The 16,490-nt window shown below is 51.7% G+C and overlaps 1 protein-coding gene and 2 long non-coding RNA genes across 6 annotated transcripts in view; 2 read left to right on the top strand and 1 right to left on the bottom strand.

Annotated features, from left to right (window-relative positions):
* Positions 1–931: 931 nt before the first annotated feature.
* CDC42EP1 (CDC42 effector protein 1) lies at positions 932–12,358 on the bottom strand. 4 transcript variants are annotated; one of them, XM_072655987.1, is made up of 3 exons: positions 12,036–12,358; positions 7,008–7,869; positions 932–2,624 (listed from the first exon to the last, which is right to left on the bottom strand). In XM_072655987.1, the coding sequence occupies exons 2-3, from the start codon at positions 7,462–7,464 to the stop codon at positions 1,969–1,971; spliced, it is 1,113 nt and encodes a 370-aa protein (XP_072512088.1). In that variant the 5' UTR covers positions 7,465–7,869; positions 12,036–12,358; the 3' UTR covers positions 932–1,968. The 4 variants fall into 4 exon arrangements, with proteins under 4 accessions (XP_072512088.1, XP_072512087.1, XP_072512090.1 ...); XM_072655986.1 differs by having other exon boundaries at positions 12,059–12,358; XM_072655989.1 differs by having other exon boundaries at positions 11,962–12,072.
* Positions 10,464–16,490, top strand: part of LOC140534689 (uncharacterized) — a 41,377-nt gene continuing 35,350 nt past the window's right edge. Inside the window, exon 1 of the long non-coding RNA XR_011977426.1 lies at positions 10,464–10,940. This is a non-coding gene — a long non-coding RNA (uncharacterized lncRNA). The remainder of the gene's footprint in view (positions 10,941–16,490) is intronic.
* Positions 10,993–14,527, top strand: LOC140534688 (uncharacterized). The gene is made up of 3 exons (XR_011977425.1): positions 10,993–11,498; positions 13,326–13,428; positions 14,052–14,527. It is a non-coding gene; the product is annotated as an uncharacterized lncRNA (long non-coding RNA).

Genomic DNA, 16,490 nt, shown 5'->3' with positions numbered 1-16,490 from the left:
GTACATCCACCTTTCCCAATTTCCACCATGAGTGGGGGGTGACTGGGCTTCTGTCTTCTGCTTCTTTCTTCTCTATCTCTGGCTTCATGGCAGCCAGTAATGGGCATCCAAGAGAGGCCTTGGAATATCAGGGCTGGGAGGGAGTTTAGAATTAGGGGATGTTAAAGCTGGGGGCTGGGCATTAGAACATCCTTTGTCAGGGCTGGGAGGGGCCTTAGAATTCCTACCTAGAATGACAAAACCTGAAGAGATTTTAGCAAGTGGGCAGGTCTAGTAGGACCCTTAGAACTCGTGTAGAATTGTTTCTCCAGGAGCATAAGTGGCCAGAAAGGTGAAATACCCAGGTCTGAAGTCAGGACTAGAACCCCGACTTTTGCCTCTGAGTCCTCCTTTGCTCTAATGAGGGGGACAGCAGGAAAGTGGGAAAAGCAGGTGAGGCCCATTTCTAGCTAGGGGGGGGTCCTCAGTCTTGAGTGAGTCACTTCATCACCTTTCTGGCCCTTTGTAAAAAGGACCTTTCCTCCTGCTTGCCTCCCAGGGTTATTGTGCTTTGTGAGCTGCTGCTGTTTCTGGCAGAACCCTGTGCCAGGCACCTGGGGGCAGGCAGGGGAGGGTGTAAGCCCCACGTTCCCGGAAAGGGAGATAAGGCTCGTTCCCTGTCTCCTGCACACAGGCACACACCTGCACCTTTATCGGCCAGGACATTCCAGCCTTGTTATTCATTACCAGTTCGTTCCCCCTGCCCCCATGGCCCACAGCCGGGGAGGTCTAGGAGGCCTATTCCCTTGGGGAGCAAGCACCTGGGGGCCCTTGTCCCTCAGCCCATGACATCCATCTCCTGGGGGAGGTGAAGGACAGATGTCCCACCATCCTCTGAGAGGGAGCTGGGTTCTGTCCAGATCCTCAGGGAGACAAACAAGAACAGAGACAGTTTCTTGGCATCATCTGGAGGGATGAGTTTGTGTAAAAAAAAAAAAAAAAGTCAAACCAAAAACCCAAACCCTCCTCTTTTAATCAGGCTGGACAGAGATCTCCAGATGGCCAAGGCCAAGGCCAAGCATTCCTCCTGGCCGAGGTCATGGTGACCTTTGGTTATGACTTCTAGAACAGTCTGGAAGAGAGGGGATAGTGTGGTATAACAGGAGAGGGTCAGGGGCAAGGGCTGGGGAGCCACACTCCAGTCCCCAGCAGGGAACCCTAATGGGAGGCATAAGGCCCCCTCCCCACAGCCTGGAATGGACCCCCTGTGGGTTGGCCAACGAACTGGTGGTGGTGGTGGTAAAGACAATAGGCCCCTGTGCTGTCCTGCCCTCCCTCTTCTCCCCTAATCACAAAGGCTCTACTGTATAGCCCCAGCTCAGCTGGGGGTGTGGCACTGGGGGAAGCTGGGCATCTGGTGCCCAAGGCTGGAAAGGGTCAGAGTGGGCTGACTATGCCCAGAACAAATGACTCTCAGCTGTTTGTCTTTCAGCACCCACCTACCTAGCCCTATTTAGGAAGCCTCTTCTGACCACGGAAGGGAGAGGAGGGTGCAGGGGCAAGCCTGCCCTGCTCCTCTGACCACTCTTTAAAGGATATGTGTGTGGGGGGGGTGGGGAGGGTAGGGGGGTGGGAATGGAATGGCAGGGAGGTAGATTCCTGCCAAGTCTCTGGAAGTACCAGAGGCTACTCTCTCCACACACCGAACACTTTGGTTTGGCCTAGGGAGGATGAGGTGGTGGGACAGGACCTGGGGGTAGGGGTGATGTTGGGGGGGATTTGAAGCAATGCCAGTTCCTTTCTCGTCCCTTCCCCTGCTCTCCACTTCTTTCCAGCTCCTGGCTTTGTCACTTGTCCTATTGGGTGCAGTGGATCACTCCCCTCCACCCCAAATCCTCTGTCCTCCACGATGGTGTGGGAGAAGGGACTTCATTGGAGGTCCCGGTGCCCGGCCAGGATTCTCATCCCCTGGACCTAGCAGGGCTATGCTCACATATTCACCTCATCATCCTCATCAGCAAATTGGAATGCTGTTGCCTGAACTGTGCTGGGGACTGGGACCCTCGTTGACTCCTTCTCTGAGCTGCTCCTTGCCCAGCAAGGGGAGCCCCCCTGTCCCTCATCCTGGCTCTCCCATGAGGCCCGGCTTTGGGGCAGCACTTCTGCTAGCTCTTGCCGGGCGGTTGCCTCACTGTAGTGGGGCCTAGGGCCCCAGCTGCCCACCCAGTGTCCCCTGACCGGGTTCAAATTGGCAGGTGCTCTCAGCTTCTCAGGCTGGAGGTTCCCTGGCTTCTCCCTAATGGGGCTTTTTGACACTGAGACCCCGTTGGGGCAGTGTCCCTGAGGTCGGGGCTCTGGGGCTGGGGACTGGGGCTCTGAGGTCTGGGCTAGGCCTGGCTCTTTCCCAGGCTCCTCTGACAGACTCATGGCACTGAGGAGCTCGCTGAGGAGGGAGGGACCCAAGTCTAAGCGGAAGGAGAGCATGGAATCGGAGCGATGGAGCTTGGGCTCCGAATCAGAACGGTGCAGCTCGGGTTCCGAGTCAGAGCCAGGCAGTTCAGACTCCGAAGGATAGGAGCTGTCCTTGTCCAGGGGTCTCTCGGTGGGTAAAAGGCGGGGGATGGTGCAGAATCCAGAATGTGGACCTGGTAGGGAGAGAGGAGACAGGTCCTGAGTAAGCTTCTGGGGCTGGCCCTGGACACTCAGTCCACTACGTCCTGGCTGGCCTGACCCACAGTAAGGGCATGAGAAAGGCTCTTCTGTTCATATGGCCCATAGATTCAGAGGGGAGGGACTCTCTGAGGACATCTGGAGGGCTCAGGCTTAGAGGTCAGATTGGGAAACCGAGGCCCAGGGATGACAAATGACTTGTCCAAGGCTATACAACAAGGTGTGGACACATACTTCAAAAAATCACATTTGTTATTGAGTTGTCTTTGTCTGTGGGGCCTTACCATGTTCTCCAGTTTATAGATGAGAAACTGAAGCAAATGGGGATAAAGTGACTTGCCCAGGATCACACAGCTACTAAGTGTCTGAGGTCATTTGAATTTAGATCTGACTCCAGACCCAGGGCTCTAGCTGGGGAAGGTGGTAGGTAGGTCAGGACAAAGGAACAAAGAGGTCCGTTTCTTAAAGGGATTAAGGGTGATAACCCAATTTAACTCATAATCTTGCCTGCCAGGCCCTGAAGTGATTTGGTTACTGACCCATCTCAGGGCAATGTCTCCTTTCTCTGGCCACCACAAGTGATTGGCTGGCCCAGTGCATCAGTGGAAGGCCAGTGGGAGGAGAGCTGGAACAGGGACTCGGTGACGCACAACCCAAGTTGAACTTGAAGATCTTGCCTTGTTCAAAATTCCTAGAAATATTACCTGAAATCTTCTTGGGGTAGTCATGTTGGATGGACATGGGGGACTATGTGCTCTCTCTAAACTAGAAGTGGTTTGGATAGAGAATAATGTCCCATAATCTGGATCCCAAGAAGACTCTGAGATCCGCTAGGCCAATCCCTCATTTTATATGTCCAAGGTTACAAGCTGCAAAGACAGGGCAGGACCTGAACCCAGGTCCTTGGACAATAAGAAACTCACAATGGTCATAATCAGGAGGCTTTTCAGCCTCCATTGAAAGGTAAGGCTCCCTGTCCTAGTGGCCCTGCCAGGAGAGCTGGAGCCCAGCCAGCTATAGAGGTCAGAAAGGCAAGAGGGCTGTCTGGGCGGAGGAAGGAGGGCTTTGTTCCCAGCCTGCATGGGTGGTAGAAATACCCACTCTAGAGGCAGAACAGAGCTGAACCAGGAGTCATATGAAAGCCTGTATTTGAATGAATGAAAAAGCATTTTAGGAGGGACTCACTGTGTGGTCAGGAACACAAGATCCTACCTTCTGGCTATTTGATCTGGGACCTTTCTGAGCCTCAGTTCATCCTGAAAATGGAGATATTGCCTACCTCCCAAGGTAGCTAGTGGAAAGCCCTTTGTGAACCTCAAAAGCTTAGAGATTGAGGTCTTTTATCGCTCATACCAATAAATTCAGAGTTCTATAAGAAGTTAATCAACTGACATCAAGGGCCTACTATGACACCATAGTACACAACTCTCTGGGCCTGGAGTGAACTTCCTAAACTCAGGAAGACCTGAGTTCAAATCCAGCCTGAGATACTGCCTAGCTGGGTGACCTTGGGCAAGTCACTTCACCCTGTTTGCCTCAGTTTCCTCATCTGTAAAATGAGCTAGAGAAGGAAATGGCACAGACCACTCCAGTGGGGTCAAGAAGAATTGGACATGACTAAATAAAAAGGACTGAACAACAACAAGTGTGTCAGGTAGGGTATGCAAAGACAATTCCTGCCCTCAAGGAGCTCCTTCCTAGTCCAATGGGAGACATAGACAAGGGATCCTGAAGATAATCACAGAGGAAATGTTCTGGTATTCAGAGCCTCAGGAAAAGTCTCCTGCTGAATATGGGCCCTTAGCTGAGACTTGGGAGGAAGCCAAGGAAGTCAGAAGGGGAAGATGAGGAGGGAGGGAGTTCCAGGTATGGGGCACAGCCAGAGAAAAGGCATGGTGTCTGGAGATGAAGTGCTTAATCTCATGTGACACCCCCAGTGAGGCAGATGAAATATCTGTTTAGAGCAGTTTTATAAATAAAAGAACTAAGACTCAGAGGTTAAGTAATTTGCCTAAGATCACATTGCTAGCAAGTAGAGAAGTCAGGACTTGAACTCAGGTCTCCGTGATTCTTAGTCCATTACCTTCCCCCACCCCTTTTTAGGCTGCACCTGTGATTTCATCACATTCCTGGGGAGGAAATTCCCTCTCTGCTAGTAAAGAATCATGTATGTCTGCCCTGCAACTTAAGAGTTTTGGAGATGGTCCTGGGCACTAAGGGAAGTGACTTACCCACGGGCATACAACCAGGAAGAGTCAGAATCAGGACTGAACCCCAAACTTCCTGACTCAAGAGGCTGATTCTCTATTTCCCAGCATCACTGCCTCCACGTCCAACATGTATGGGGATGACTCAGAGGTGGTGGTGATGACGAACCACTACACACACACACACACACACACACACACACACACACACACTCACATATATCCTGATGAATATCTGGTCATTGGATCCAGATGGCTCAGGAGGAGAAAGTGAGGCTCGTGACCTTGCACAGGCCTCCCTCACTCAAAACAACGTCAAGTGCAAGTCGTGTCATCATTTCTCTGTCATGGTCATCTTTGAAAACAAAAGACAGATACACACTCTCTATATACATACACATACACACAACTATACATACACAATATATACACATACGTATACACATACATCAGTCACATATATTATACACATACATACACACATATACCCTACACACAGGCATACACACAGACACAAACACACACACATTTTCATTTAATTTTTACCACAAGCCTGAGGAGGTACCATTGTGGTATCCGTTTTTTTATTGTTCAGTCATTTTTAGTCATATCTGACTCTCTGTGACCCCATTTGGGTTTTCTTGGCAGAGATACTGGAGAGGTTTGTCATTTCCTTCTCCAACTCATTTTAAAGATGAGGAAACTGAGGCAAACAGGGTGAAGTGACTTGCCCAGGGTCACACAGCTAATAAGCACTTAAGTCTGTATTTGAACTCATGACTTCTTTACCCCAGGAGCAGTTAGATGTAGAAGTGGCTAGAGTGCTGGTCCTGCAGTCAGGAAGATGAGTCTTTCTGAGTTCAAATGGAGGCTGGATTTGAGCTCAGGATTTAATTGATTCCTGGCTCTGTGCTCTACTCATCTTACCACGTGGCTGCCAGTGTGTTGATCCTGTCTGCTTACAGACCAGACTAATAATCTATGCATTCAACATTCACTCGGTAATCAAGCACCTACTATGTGAGAGGAACTAAGGATACAAAATAAAAAAGACAAAGTAGACCCTACTCTCAGAGAGCTTACATTATATAGAAAGCAGACAAAAAGGGCTGAAGGTCACTCAAGGTCATGAATTGAATCCACCTGAACCACTGTGAGCAACTCTTGACCAATGGAGAAACTAGGGACCAATGTCCTTGGTTAGGTCAGGCCATTAGACGTAGATCTCAAAGTCTCTCCGCCTGGTTCTCTGCAAAGGCAATTTGGGTGTAAATCCTACCCCTCATGCTTACTACTTATGTGCCTGCGAGACTTTGGACAAGTGCTTTACCCCACTATGCCTCAGTTTCCTCACCTGTAAAATGAGAGGATTGAACTAAAAATACTTCCAGTGCTGAAGGGATGAGCTTATGATTTTTTTTTGCCACAAGGTGGCAGCATTGTTCCATGACTGTCTTCAGGCTAGGCAAGCCCGTGACTCCACAGTCTCCAACAATGGAAGCCCTTTCGCTTAAGCTTTGGAATATTAAAGTTGGAAGGGCTGGGAGACAGCCCAGAAGCACAGGACTGAGCCAGAAGGGGTGGCTGAGAGGCAGAGAGATGTCCTGCATAGGGTGCTGGTTCAGCTGGGTTCAGATGTGCTCTCCAACGCCAGTGGGGTGACCCTGGGCAGGATTCTGTTTACCTGAGCCTCTGTTTACTGCTCTGTAAAATGGGAATTAGAATACCTGCAATATCTGTCTCCCCAGGAAGGCTCAATCACTTTGCAGACCTTAAAATAAGATGAAAAATGTCACTCATCATCGAGTCCAACCTGACTTTGCAGATGAGGAGAGACTGAGTCTCCAGTTCATTGTCATTTTGGAGAGGGGAAAGAACATGTCTAGAAATGAAGTGATTCACCCAAGGTCACCCAGCTAGGAAAGAGCAAAGCCTGCATTTGAATCCAGGTCTTCCATCTCCAAATTCTTTGGGTCTCTTTCTGTCTGCCCTCCCTAAATTGAATGAGTATCTATTAAGCCCACATGGGGGTCAGGCACTAAACCTCACAGAGGTTCTGAGAAACAACAAAAATAATGTGAAACCAGAGATGGGGGAGTTGGAGGAAGTCAACAGGGGCAGGGGTGAGGGGCTGGGCAAGAATTCACTTACCATAGCCATGGTGGCCATCAGGGGATCCCCGGGGGCTGTCTCGGAAGCTGAGCTTGCCCACCACCATGCTGTCATAGCCTGCCTGGTGGAGCTGGGGCAAGGACACGGCATTTTTGATGATGGGCGAGATGGCAGGTGGATCAGGAGAGGAGGCGGCTGAGGTGAAGCCCCGAGGAGGCCCTCCCCGCCGCACCTGCTGCAGGGTCCGGAGCAGGAAGCTTCTAGGAGAGCGCCCGCCGCCTCGGCCCACCCCACCGTGGTTGCTGAGGAAGGAGGTGTCCCCAAAGACGTCTCCACCTCGGCCTACATGCATGGTGTGGCGGAAGTCCCCCAGGGGTGGGCTGATCATGTCTGTTGTCAGCTCTGTCTTGGTTGGTCTCCTTTTCCTATGGGAGCCAGACATCCAGCCCAATGCTGGCCCAGTCGCCTTGGGCTGCTCAATCCTCCTCATGTCCATGCTAACCTGTTTCTTGGAGGGCAATGGATGGTCAAGAGGCTAGAAGGCCCAGCTGGAACCTCCACTTTCTTCCCCTGCTAGGGGCTGTCCTGGAGTGTTGAGGGAAGGGAATGGCCAATCAGTCTCTGAGATGAAGACACTATTTTCTCATCCTCAGCCGCTTCCTGTCTCTTGGCCTTCTCTTAGGGGACAGGTGCTGCCCTGGATGGTGTGGCTCATGGGGGAACCATGACCTTGGAAGGACTTGGGATAGAGCTCTCCCAGATGTAGCTGGAGCAGGTCAGACTGGCTGGTCTAGGCCCCACTGTCTGGGAGGACAAGAGGATTAGGAGGCTAATCTGCCAGCTCCCTTCTTCCGTGGGGGGTTGGCTGGGGACAAGCTGGCCAGTTCCAGTGGGTGGAGACCTGAAGGAGAACAGAGTGGAAAGTGAAGACAACGTTCAGAAAGGGGGCTGAGAACTCATCAAGAACCCTTGAAACATGTTTGGAGGAGGAAGCCACCTGCCTCTGGTTACCACAGAACAGGGAATGACCAGCTATGAGACCCCCGCTAAATCCCTGTTTCCAAAGTTCCTTCCAGGTCTAGAGCTATGGTCCTATGAGCTCTAGGGGCCCTGGGTAAGTCTCTCATCTCTTAGAGATTCTGTTTCTCTCAAACAGGAATGCTGACAGCACCCACCTCAACTTGTTTTAAGGAAATGGTGAGCTACTCTATACAGAACATCAGAAGTGTCAGATTTATACACCAGAGTATAGATTTAGGGTTAGAAGGAATCTCAGAGGTTTTCAACTCCAATCCCTATGTCCCTCCTATTTTATAGAGGGGGAAACTGAAGCAGAGGGCAGGTGGATAATATGATTTAGAATTGGAAGGGACTGTGGAAATCATCTAACTCCTTTATTTTACAGATGAGGCAACTGAGCCCCAGAAAACTGTAGTGATCTGCCTGAGGTTATGTAAGCAGAAGGGAGATCTAGGCAGGATTTGATTCCAGGTCCTGATTCCAAAGCCCTGTTTCTACTGTTAGCACACTGCTTCTGATTCCCCATTTCATAGTGGATCTCCTCGAAGTCAGCCAGAACAGTTTGGTTGATCATTCCCTCTTCCTCAGTCTCTGGAGTTGCAATACCTGGGGCAGCTAAGTGGTGAAGTGGATAGAGTGATGGGCCTGGGGATCAAGAGGTGCTGAGTCTGAGTCTGACCTTGGATGTTTACTAGCTATGTTACCCTGGGCAAGTCACTCAACCAATTTGCCTCAAAATTCCCTATCTGTAAAATGGAGAGAATTATACCTCCCAGGCTCATGATAAAATACTTAGCACAGCACACAGTAAGTGCATTATAAACATTAGCTATTAATACCTGTCTCTCACATATTGACTGTGTGACCTTGGGCCTTTATCAGTTTCCCAAGCAGGTTTCTAAGGGCCTTCTGCAGTTGCATGGTTTCCCACAGGGAAGGCCCAGCCCCCCTCTTCTCTGATCATATAAACCCCAATGCTTCTTCAGGAGTTCTTGTGGCCCAGTGGTTAGAGTCAGTCTCAGAATCTGTCTCTGACATGGAAGGATCAGCAATGCAGAATATAGCTCAGGGCTTCTGGGCTGAGTCCCTTCTCTCTCAACCTCAGTTTCCCCATCTTTCAAGCGGCAGGGTTGTAATGGGTGAGATCATAATGACCCAGGCCACTTATTGCAGATCAGGCAATGGGATTTCCTCCCTGGGAATTCCCTAATCAGGTGAAGCTCCCCCAATTCTTAATTTCATAACGGCTGCAGTCCAACCTCCTCTGAATTCCCACAAGCCTCTCTGCCACTTCTGGCAGAGTGACCTCTGGTAAAATCACCTCAAATCTCAGTGCCTATTTCTTCATCTGTAGAAAGGAGATAATTGGTCCTGCCCTGCCAGAGTACTAAATGAGATAACTAATGGGAAAATGCTTTAAGTATAGACAGATTATTATTCTCCCTCATTTGCCTACAGGGTGGTCTCCCCTGAGAGGCAGAGGGTAAAAGGAAAAGGGACTAGACCTAAGTTCAAATCCTGCATTTGTCTAGCCATGTGACTATGGGCAATCTCTAAACCTCAGTTTCCTCATCTGCAAAATGGACATGATAATCCCTGCCCATGGTTATTATTGGGAGAAGTGCTTTGTAATCCTTCAATTCAGGAGAGCAGCAGTGTGATCATGGGTAAGTCACAACCTCCCCAAACCTTAGTTAACAGTGTCAGACACATAGCAGGCCTTTAGTAATGTTTGCTGAGTTGTGTTGGTTTTCTCCTTTTTCTTTTTGGTGGTGGATAAAAAGGAAACCAGATATAATGGTGAAAATACTCTTAAAAGAAGTTCACTGGACCCAGGTTAATTTAGAACTCTGAACTAGGGGATTCTTAAAGTGCCTTCCAGATATAAATCCCAAGATTTAGATCTAAATCCCTAGCTAGAACCCAGGGCCTCCGGCAGGGGGCGCCTACACAGCGCTGCGGCCGACAGTAGAGCTGGGGGCTCCGAGCTAGTCAGACTTGGGCAGCGGACCCACCACAGGGGGAAGAGTCACAGGCGCGCCAGCTAGTTTTCATAACTGCCTTAGGCCAAAATATTCTTGGAATCCTCGGACTGAGAGCTAGAAAGACCATTGGGAATCAGTGGTGCAACCCCAGGAAAAACCTGAGGTTCAGAGAGGGGCAGTGATTTGTCCAAGGTCACACAGCAGTAGAGTGCAGGGCTAGTGTATCCACACCTTCTTTCCCCGCGCGCTGCTTCTGCTGTGTGTGGGTGAAGCTGCTGCCCGGGCGCCACGTGTCCTTCGGCAGAGAGGTCACAGTCTGGAGACAGTTCCAGCCCCCAGTACTGGTCAGGCAGGGCCCGAGAGCGCGGTGCCAGGGTGCCAGGGAGCGCTAGGGTTCCGCAGGCGGGCTGGGGGGGGGGGGGCAGGGAGAGGGCAGCTAGGGCAGGGCAGAGCTCATTCATAGCCCTCCCTCCTATACCCCCTCTCCCCCCCCCCCCATTCCCATGCACACCGGCCTAATGGGCAAGCCTTAGGGAGGTCCTGGAGAATGTCCCCCAGAGTCGAGGAGTGTAGGGGGTGAAAGAGGGTAATGGGTGACTCCGGCTTCCTTCCCCGCCCCTTTCATATTTCTGGGTGTAAACCAGCAGCTGAAACCCAGCGAGGCAGGTAGGGCAGAGATAATCCCGCCTTCCCCCCCATCCTTCAAACCCCACCATTTTCACATGGGGAAATTGAGGCTCAGAGGTGCTGTGCTTTTCCCAAAGGTCACAAAGCGAGTATGCGTCGGAGCCAGAACTCGAACCCAGGCCATCTGATACCACCTCCTGATCTCTACCCGCCCAGTACCGTGTGACCCTTCCAAAGGCCGAATGCTTCTTTCCAGTTCTATCGCAGGATACTCCCCCCACTCCCACCCCGTAGAATGGAAGCAGGCGTTGATTGTACCCCAAGCGCAGAACACACAGAGGTACCTAACCTTCCAGGTGGAGTTACAACATCTGGAATTAACTCTTCAATTTCCAGCTAGGGTCGCAACCCCTCCCCTTCAGGCCCTCCACCCTATCAAGGACTTTCCTTTCCTTTCCCTTCCTTTCCCTTCCCTTCCCGTCCCGTCCTGTCTCGTCCCGTCGCGTCCCACCCTCTCTCTTTTCCTGTCACCTTGAGCAAAGAAGCCTTCCCCCTCCCTCTCCTTTCCTTCCCCAGGACGTCGTTTCCCCAGTCGCCCATCTCGGAAAAGGGTCCACGATTCAGCGGGTTTGGCCTGGGAAGTGGTCAGGGAAGGCGAGAGGGGACCCCAAAAGGGCAGACCCTCCTGTGTGTTGCGGGGTGGAGTAGACTGAGAAGGCTGGAGAAGTAGGGAGATCCCCAGGTGAGGGGGGGGAACTGGATGGGAGATGACCTCATCGGCTTTCCCTAAATCCTCGGGCTTGGAAAGCGCGGGCGGCTGGCCCGGACCGGGTGTCGGCGGGGAGAGAGGAGGATTGGAGGGAGAGCGGAGGACTAGGAGGTCAGGGCAAGCCTCCAGGTCTGTGTCCCCCCCACCCCCCAGCCTTCCTTCCCACTTTCAGGGCCGGCGTCTAAGGCGGGGGGTGGGGGGTGCGGGGGTGTAGCCCGCCGCCGACTTCTAGTCCCAGGCAGAAAATCCTCGAACAGCACTTTCCTCTCCCCCGCCTTCCCACCCCCCAACCCCCCCGCAGCGACTCCCTTTCCTGTCTGAGACGCTGGAATGAGGAGCGGGGGGTGGTGGAGACCAGGCTCCAGCCTCGTCCCTGTGCCCAGCCCTCCGTGGCTCCCCCTTTCTCTTCTACCCAACGTCTATTCTCCCTCCCAGCTAATTCACTCGCCTTTCTACCCGAAATCCTCCACCCCCCCAACCCCACAGCAACTCCCCCAAAGCTTTCTGCCCTTTCCGGACAGCTCCCACAAACCCTGTTCCGGACAGAGTGCCTCCCCCACAAAGCTCCTAGCTCAGTGCTGGCCAGCCTCACCGTGCACCCCCTGCAGAGGTGTGCCCGAGGTGGACACCTTGACCCACATTTAGACGGTTGCCCCTCTTCCTTGCCTGGTAGGGATGTGCACGTTTACCTCTCTGCTTCTCTCTGGCTTTCTCTTGGTTTGTTTTCCCCGGCAGAGAAGGAAAAGAAACTTTGGAGTCGCGGCAGTTTTTCTCCCTCCCCAGCGAGTCTCTGCCGCCCTGCCCCCGGGCACTCCAGGCAGATGCAGGCAGGATTGGGGGTGGGGTGGGGCGAGTGGGGCGGGGGATACTAAAAGATCCTTCCTCCCTGGCTGGTTGGGCCGCCCGGATCCAGCCGCGGTGCCCTGCCCTCCCGGGTCCGTCCGTCTGTACCGGCCAGTCCCACCGCCACCCGGAGCTCCGGTTTTCAAGCCAGAGGGGAGGGAGGGGAGGAGGGAGCAAGAAGGAAAGGGGGAGGGGGCGTGGAGGGCGGGGCGGGATCTCAGTCGCCAGTGGCCAATGCCCTCCGAGGAGCGAAGACAGCAAGAATTTGCTTGGGCCGTCCGGGGGAGGAGAATTCAGGCCTTTTCTCTCTGTCCGTCCCCTCCTTTCTCCAAACACACATACAAACACGTTTCTCTTTCCGCTATTGATCATCCCTTTCTGGCCCTCAGTTTCCTCATCTGTAAAATGGCCAGGTGGTTGGACCCGATGGCCTCCAAAGTCTATTCCTACTCCACAAATGTAATCCTCCGATCTTGTGGGACGGAGGTTAGTGGGTAGGCCGAAGCAATCAAGCCTCCCATTTGCCACGTGCCAGTACCCTGGCGTGCAGCCCTTCTCTCCTGACAGATCTCCTGGGGAGGTTTTTTCCTCATTCTCCTTCCTCCTCGAAGAAGGCGGTGTGTGATATGGGTGGATTTGGGTTTCAGAGAACCTAAGTTCTCATCTACTTCCTACCTGTGTAAGGCCTTTTCTTGTCTTCCCTGTAAAATTAGGGGGTTGGACCTTTATAGCCTCTAATATATCTTCTGGCTCTAAGTCTAGGATCCATGATCCATGGGCCAGTTCCCTGCCCACTAGGATGGAGGTGGGCAGTTGGGGGAGAGCTGCAGAGAAATGGGAAGGGGTCAGGGCATAGGGGCACAAAAAGAGGAAGGATCCTGGGGTTTCTATCCACACACATGTGGTCTATGTGTATACATACATACATAATACATATACGTATGTATGCACACTTATACAAAGTGATAGATATGTACCTATCTATCGCTTTTTCACCTTCAAGTTGCCCGGCCTCCTCTCCCAGGAAAACATAACTTCCTCCAGGTTTTTGTCTGGCAGAGTTCAGGGGATGAAAGGAAGAAAACTCAAGGGCTTGGTTTCTGGTTCTGGCAGTAATGGCTGACACCGAAGATGACCATGGGTGGAACTCGAGGCAACTGAAACAAGGCTGGGGCCAGCCCTGGGGAGTTACCCATGAGATCCCTGCAGATTCAGGGTAATCCTTCTGTAACCAACTAGAGGACCCTGTGTCATGCGTCCTAGAAACCTCCTCATTCCCTTCCCGTGAGAATAGCCTTTCTCAGGGCCTGGATCCAGACCTACGCTGGACTCCTGGGCCTGCTTTTAAGATATGTGCCCCCTTAGGCAAGCGATGTGCCCTCTCTGGGTCTCATTTTACTGCTTTTTAAAATGTCAGCTAAGGAAGATTCCTGTTATAGATCAATGACCCTGTGATTTCCATCCAGCACTTAGGAGGAGCCCAAATGGCCCATATTAAAGTACTCATTGTAGTAAGCCAAGAGCTAGAGGCCAAGTTGATGCCTATCAATTGACCAGGAATGGGTAGGCAAATTGGAAGATATGGGTATTGTGGAATCTTACTGCCCTAGAAGTAAGCAGCAATAAGGAGAAGAGATAAGCACTGGGAGATGGGGCAGAGGGGACACGACAGGACAGGACACACCAGAGCACAGACCTCAGCACAGGGGGTGGGGGAGGGGAGCTCTGGGTGCAGAGCACTGAATACCTCATAGAACTGTGGGGGCCTCTGGGTGAGGAGCATTGAATACACCACAGGACTTGGGTGACTTCAGCTAGTCTGGGTTTTTGTTTTTTCAGGTTGAAATTGCTGACTCTACTCACAAGTTCATCCATCATCCGTGGAACACTAGTTCCATCCATCAATGCTTCGCTCCTCACCCCAGACCTCCTTCTTGCCAGTTACCTTGTCACCAGGTTTTGATTCTTTTATCTCCTGAGCTTCTGCCACGGGGTCCTGATGTCCCAAATGGTGACTGCCCCACCCTCACCATTTCAGACTGGCCCAGGCCATATTTGCAATATCTCTGTTCTCCAAACCCATTCTTTTCAATGTTTTGTCCCCCCTGCCCCAGCTATCTACCCCTCTTCTACCCTCTCCACCTCCCCACCCCCACTCCTGAAACCCTGATCAAATAGACTTTGTCTTTGTGTGTGGGGAGGAGTGCCATTCTACTACCTAAATGGCCATTTCTGTGAAATCGCCCTCCCTAGGCACTGCTCCCCTATACATACCAGCTTCCCTTATTAGAATATAAGCACTTTCAAAGAAAGGATTCTCCTTTTCTTTTTTTGTACCCCCAGTATCTGGCTCAGAATGTGGTAGGTATGTAAAAATGCTTGTAGGATGGCATCTGTGGATGCCTTTACTCTAGGTTTTTCTGCCTCAGTTTGTCCTTCTGGAGAAGGTGAAGGGGAACATGTCAGGTCCAACCTATCTTGCTAATGATCCTTCATCAAACAGTGTAATTGAATAGGGTTAGAACAAGGACAGACCATCAAGATTGTCAGCACATACTTGCCAGCATCTTGGGTGCAACTCAAGGGTTAAATGTGGGCTGCACAGTCATCATCCCTGGGCTGCAGAATGCAGAACGAATCCCTTCCAGATGGGGGCAGGGGGAGACTACCTTGGGGAAAGGGCTGCCTGCTATCCCCCTCCCCCACTTCTTTCCCTCTCCAGGGAAGGTGGGAGGGGCTGCCTTTAAGCTATGGCCATAGACTCCCCTGGCTAGCTGGCTTCCATGTCTCAGACTGGATGGGCTGAAGTAGGGAATGCGTGGGAGGGATTTGGGGCTTGGGGAATGGAAACAGGGGATGGAGAGGAGACAAGACTGGTGGCATCACCCTTCCCACAAAGGTAGTGCTCAACGCATCACCCTGAATGATGCCTATGAGGAAGCTCAGGTCTGGCCTCCAATTAAAGCTACGGTGGTGGTCATCTCTTCCACTCCTGTCCTTTCCCTTTACCAAGTTGTTGCCTGCTCTTTCCATCCATCTGTCAGCTCACCTGATGGCATGTGCCTCCATCTCTGTGTCTGACTAGACTTACAGCTTAGGTTTTGCAACTGGATATCTATCTTTCTCTTCACCAATCTGTCTATCCATCCATTAGCCTGTCCATCTGTCCATCCACACTCACAGGTCTACTAGGCATTCACTTGGTTCCTCCAATAATCTGCCTGTTGGTCCAGCCATTGGCCTCCCTGCTTAGCTGTCCACGTCCTCCCACCCCCTCCCCACCCCCTCCCTGCCCCCCCATCTATGCCTCTGAAAGCTTCTTGTCTCTGGCCAGTGTTAGCCAACAGAGGCATTGGCAGGAGGCCTGCCCTCACCCTATCATATCCACGTGAAGTCAGCTGCTGGGCTGGCTCAGGCCCTCCCTACCCGCACCCTGGAGAGGGCAGAGAGGAAACAGTTGGGAAAGGGAAGTAGGAGAGGGAGAAGGAAGGGAGTAGGAGGGAAGCTTTTGGTTCTGAGTAAATCACAGAACATTGGGACAATCGGAACACTCCCCCTCTACCACATTCCAGCTTGTGTCCTCCGTCTCATCTCTTTTTGCAATGGTCACAGCCCTTAGACTCTGTAATTATGTCCCTGAACAGGTTGGATTGCCCAGGCTTTAGGGCCTCTCCCAGTTTTGACACCCCAAATTCTAAGGCCCCTCCCAGTTCTGACATCCCATATTCTATAAGTTCCTCCCAGCTCTGACATTCCCTATTCTACCCAGCCCTGATATTCCGTGTTCTAAGGCTCTTCTCAGCTCTAATACTCTAAGGTCTAAGGTCTTTTATAGCTCTGATATTATTTGCTTTAAGAACCATTTCATCTCTGACACTGCCTTTTCTAAAGTCCCTCCCAGCTCTTTTATTATTTATTTGAAACCCCTGACATTCAAAGTTCGAACACTCTCTATGCTCCCCCTGCCCTTCCATTGTGTTTTCTAAGGTCCCTCTCAGGACTGACATCCTTTGTCCTAAGGTGGCCCCTCCCTGGCATGCCAGTCCATTCCCTGTGGCCAGTTATAGCTCAAACATTCGATGATTGTTCTCGAGCTTTTGTTTTCTATCCGGGCCCCGATTGTTCCATAATTTGGAATTGCTTCCTGTCTCTGCCATCACATTGTTCTGTTCTCCAGGGCAGAATGGAATCTTCTTCTCAGGGTGGGACACCCAGGGGATTCTCAGTAAAGGGCTGATAGATTTGTTACTCGAGGCACGGCAGTGTTCTTGGTGGAAG

The sequence above is a fragment of the Notamacropus eugenii genome, chromosome 3 (genome assembly GCF_028372415.1).
Source record: "Notamacropus eugenii isolate mMacEug1 chromosome 3, mMacEug1.pri_v2, whole genome shotgun sequence".
Lineage (NCBI taxonomy): Eukaryota > Metazoa > Chordata > Mammalia > Diprotodontia > Macropodidae > Notamacropus > Notamacropus eugenii.
Note: the sequence above shows the minus strand (reverse complement) of the source record. Positions and strands in the feature narration are given on the sequence as shown.

Bases quoted from the DNA above. Each gene is read 5' to 3' on its own strand.
- CDC42EP1 (XM_072655987.1), bottom strand. From the start codon at position 7,464: ATGGACATGAGGAGGATTGAGCAGCCCAAGGCGACTGGGCCAGCATTG. The intron at 2,625-7,007 runs GTAAGTGAATTC...TCTCCCTACCAG, and splicing joins TGATGGCCACCATGGCTATG to GTCCACATTCTGGATTCTGC.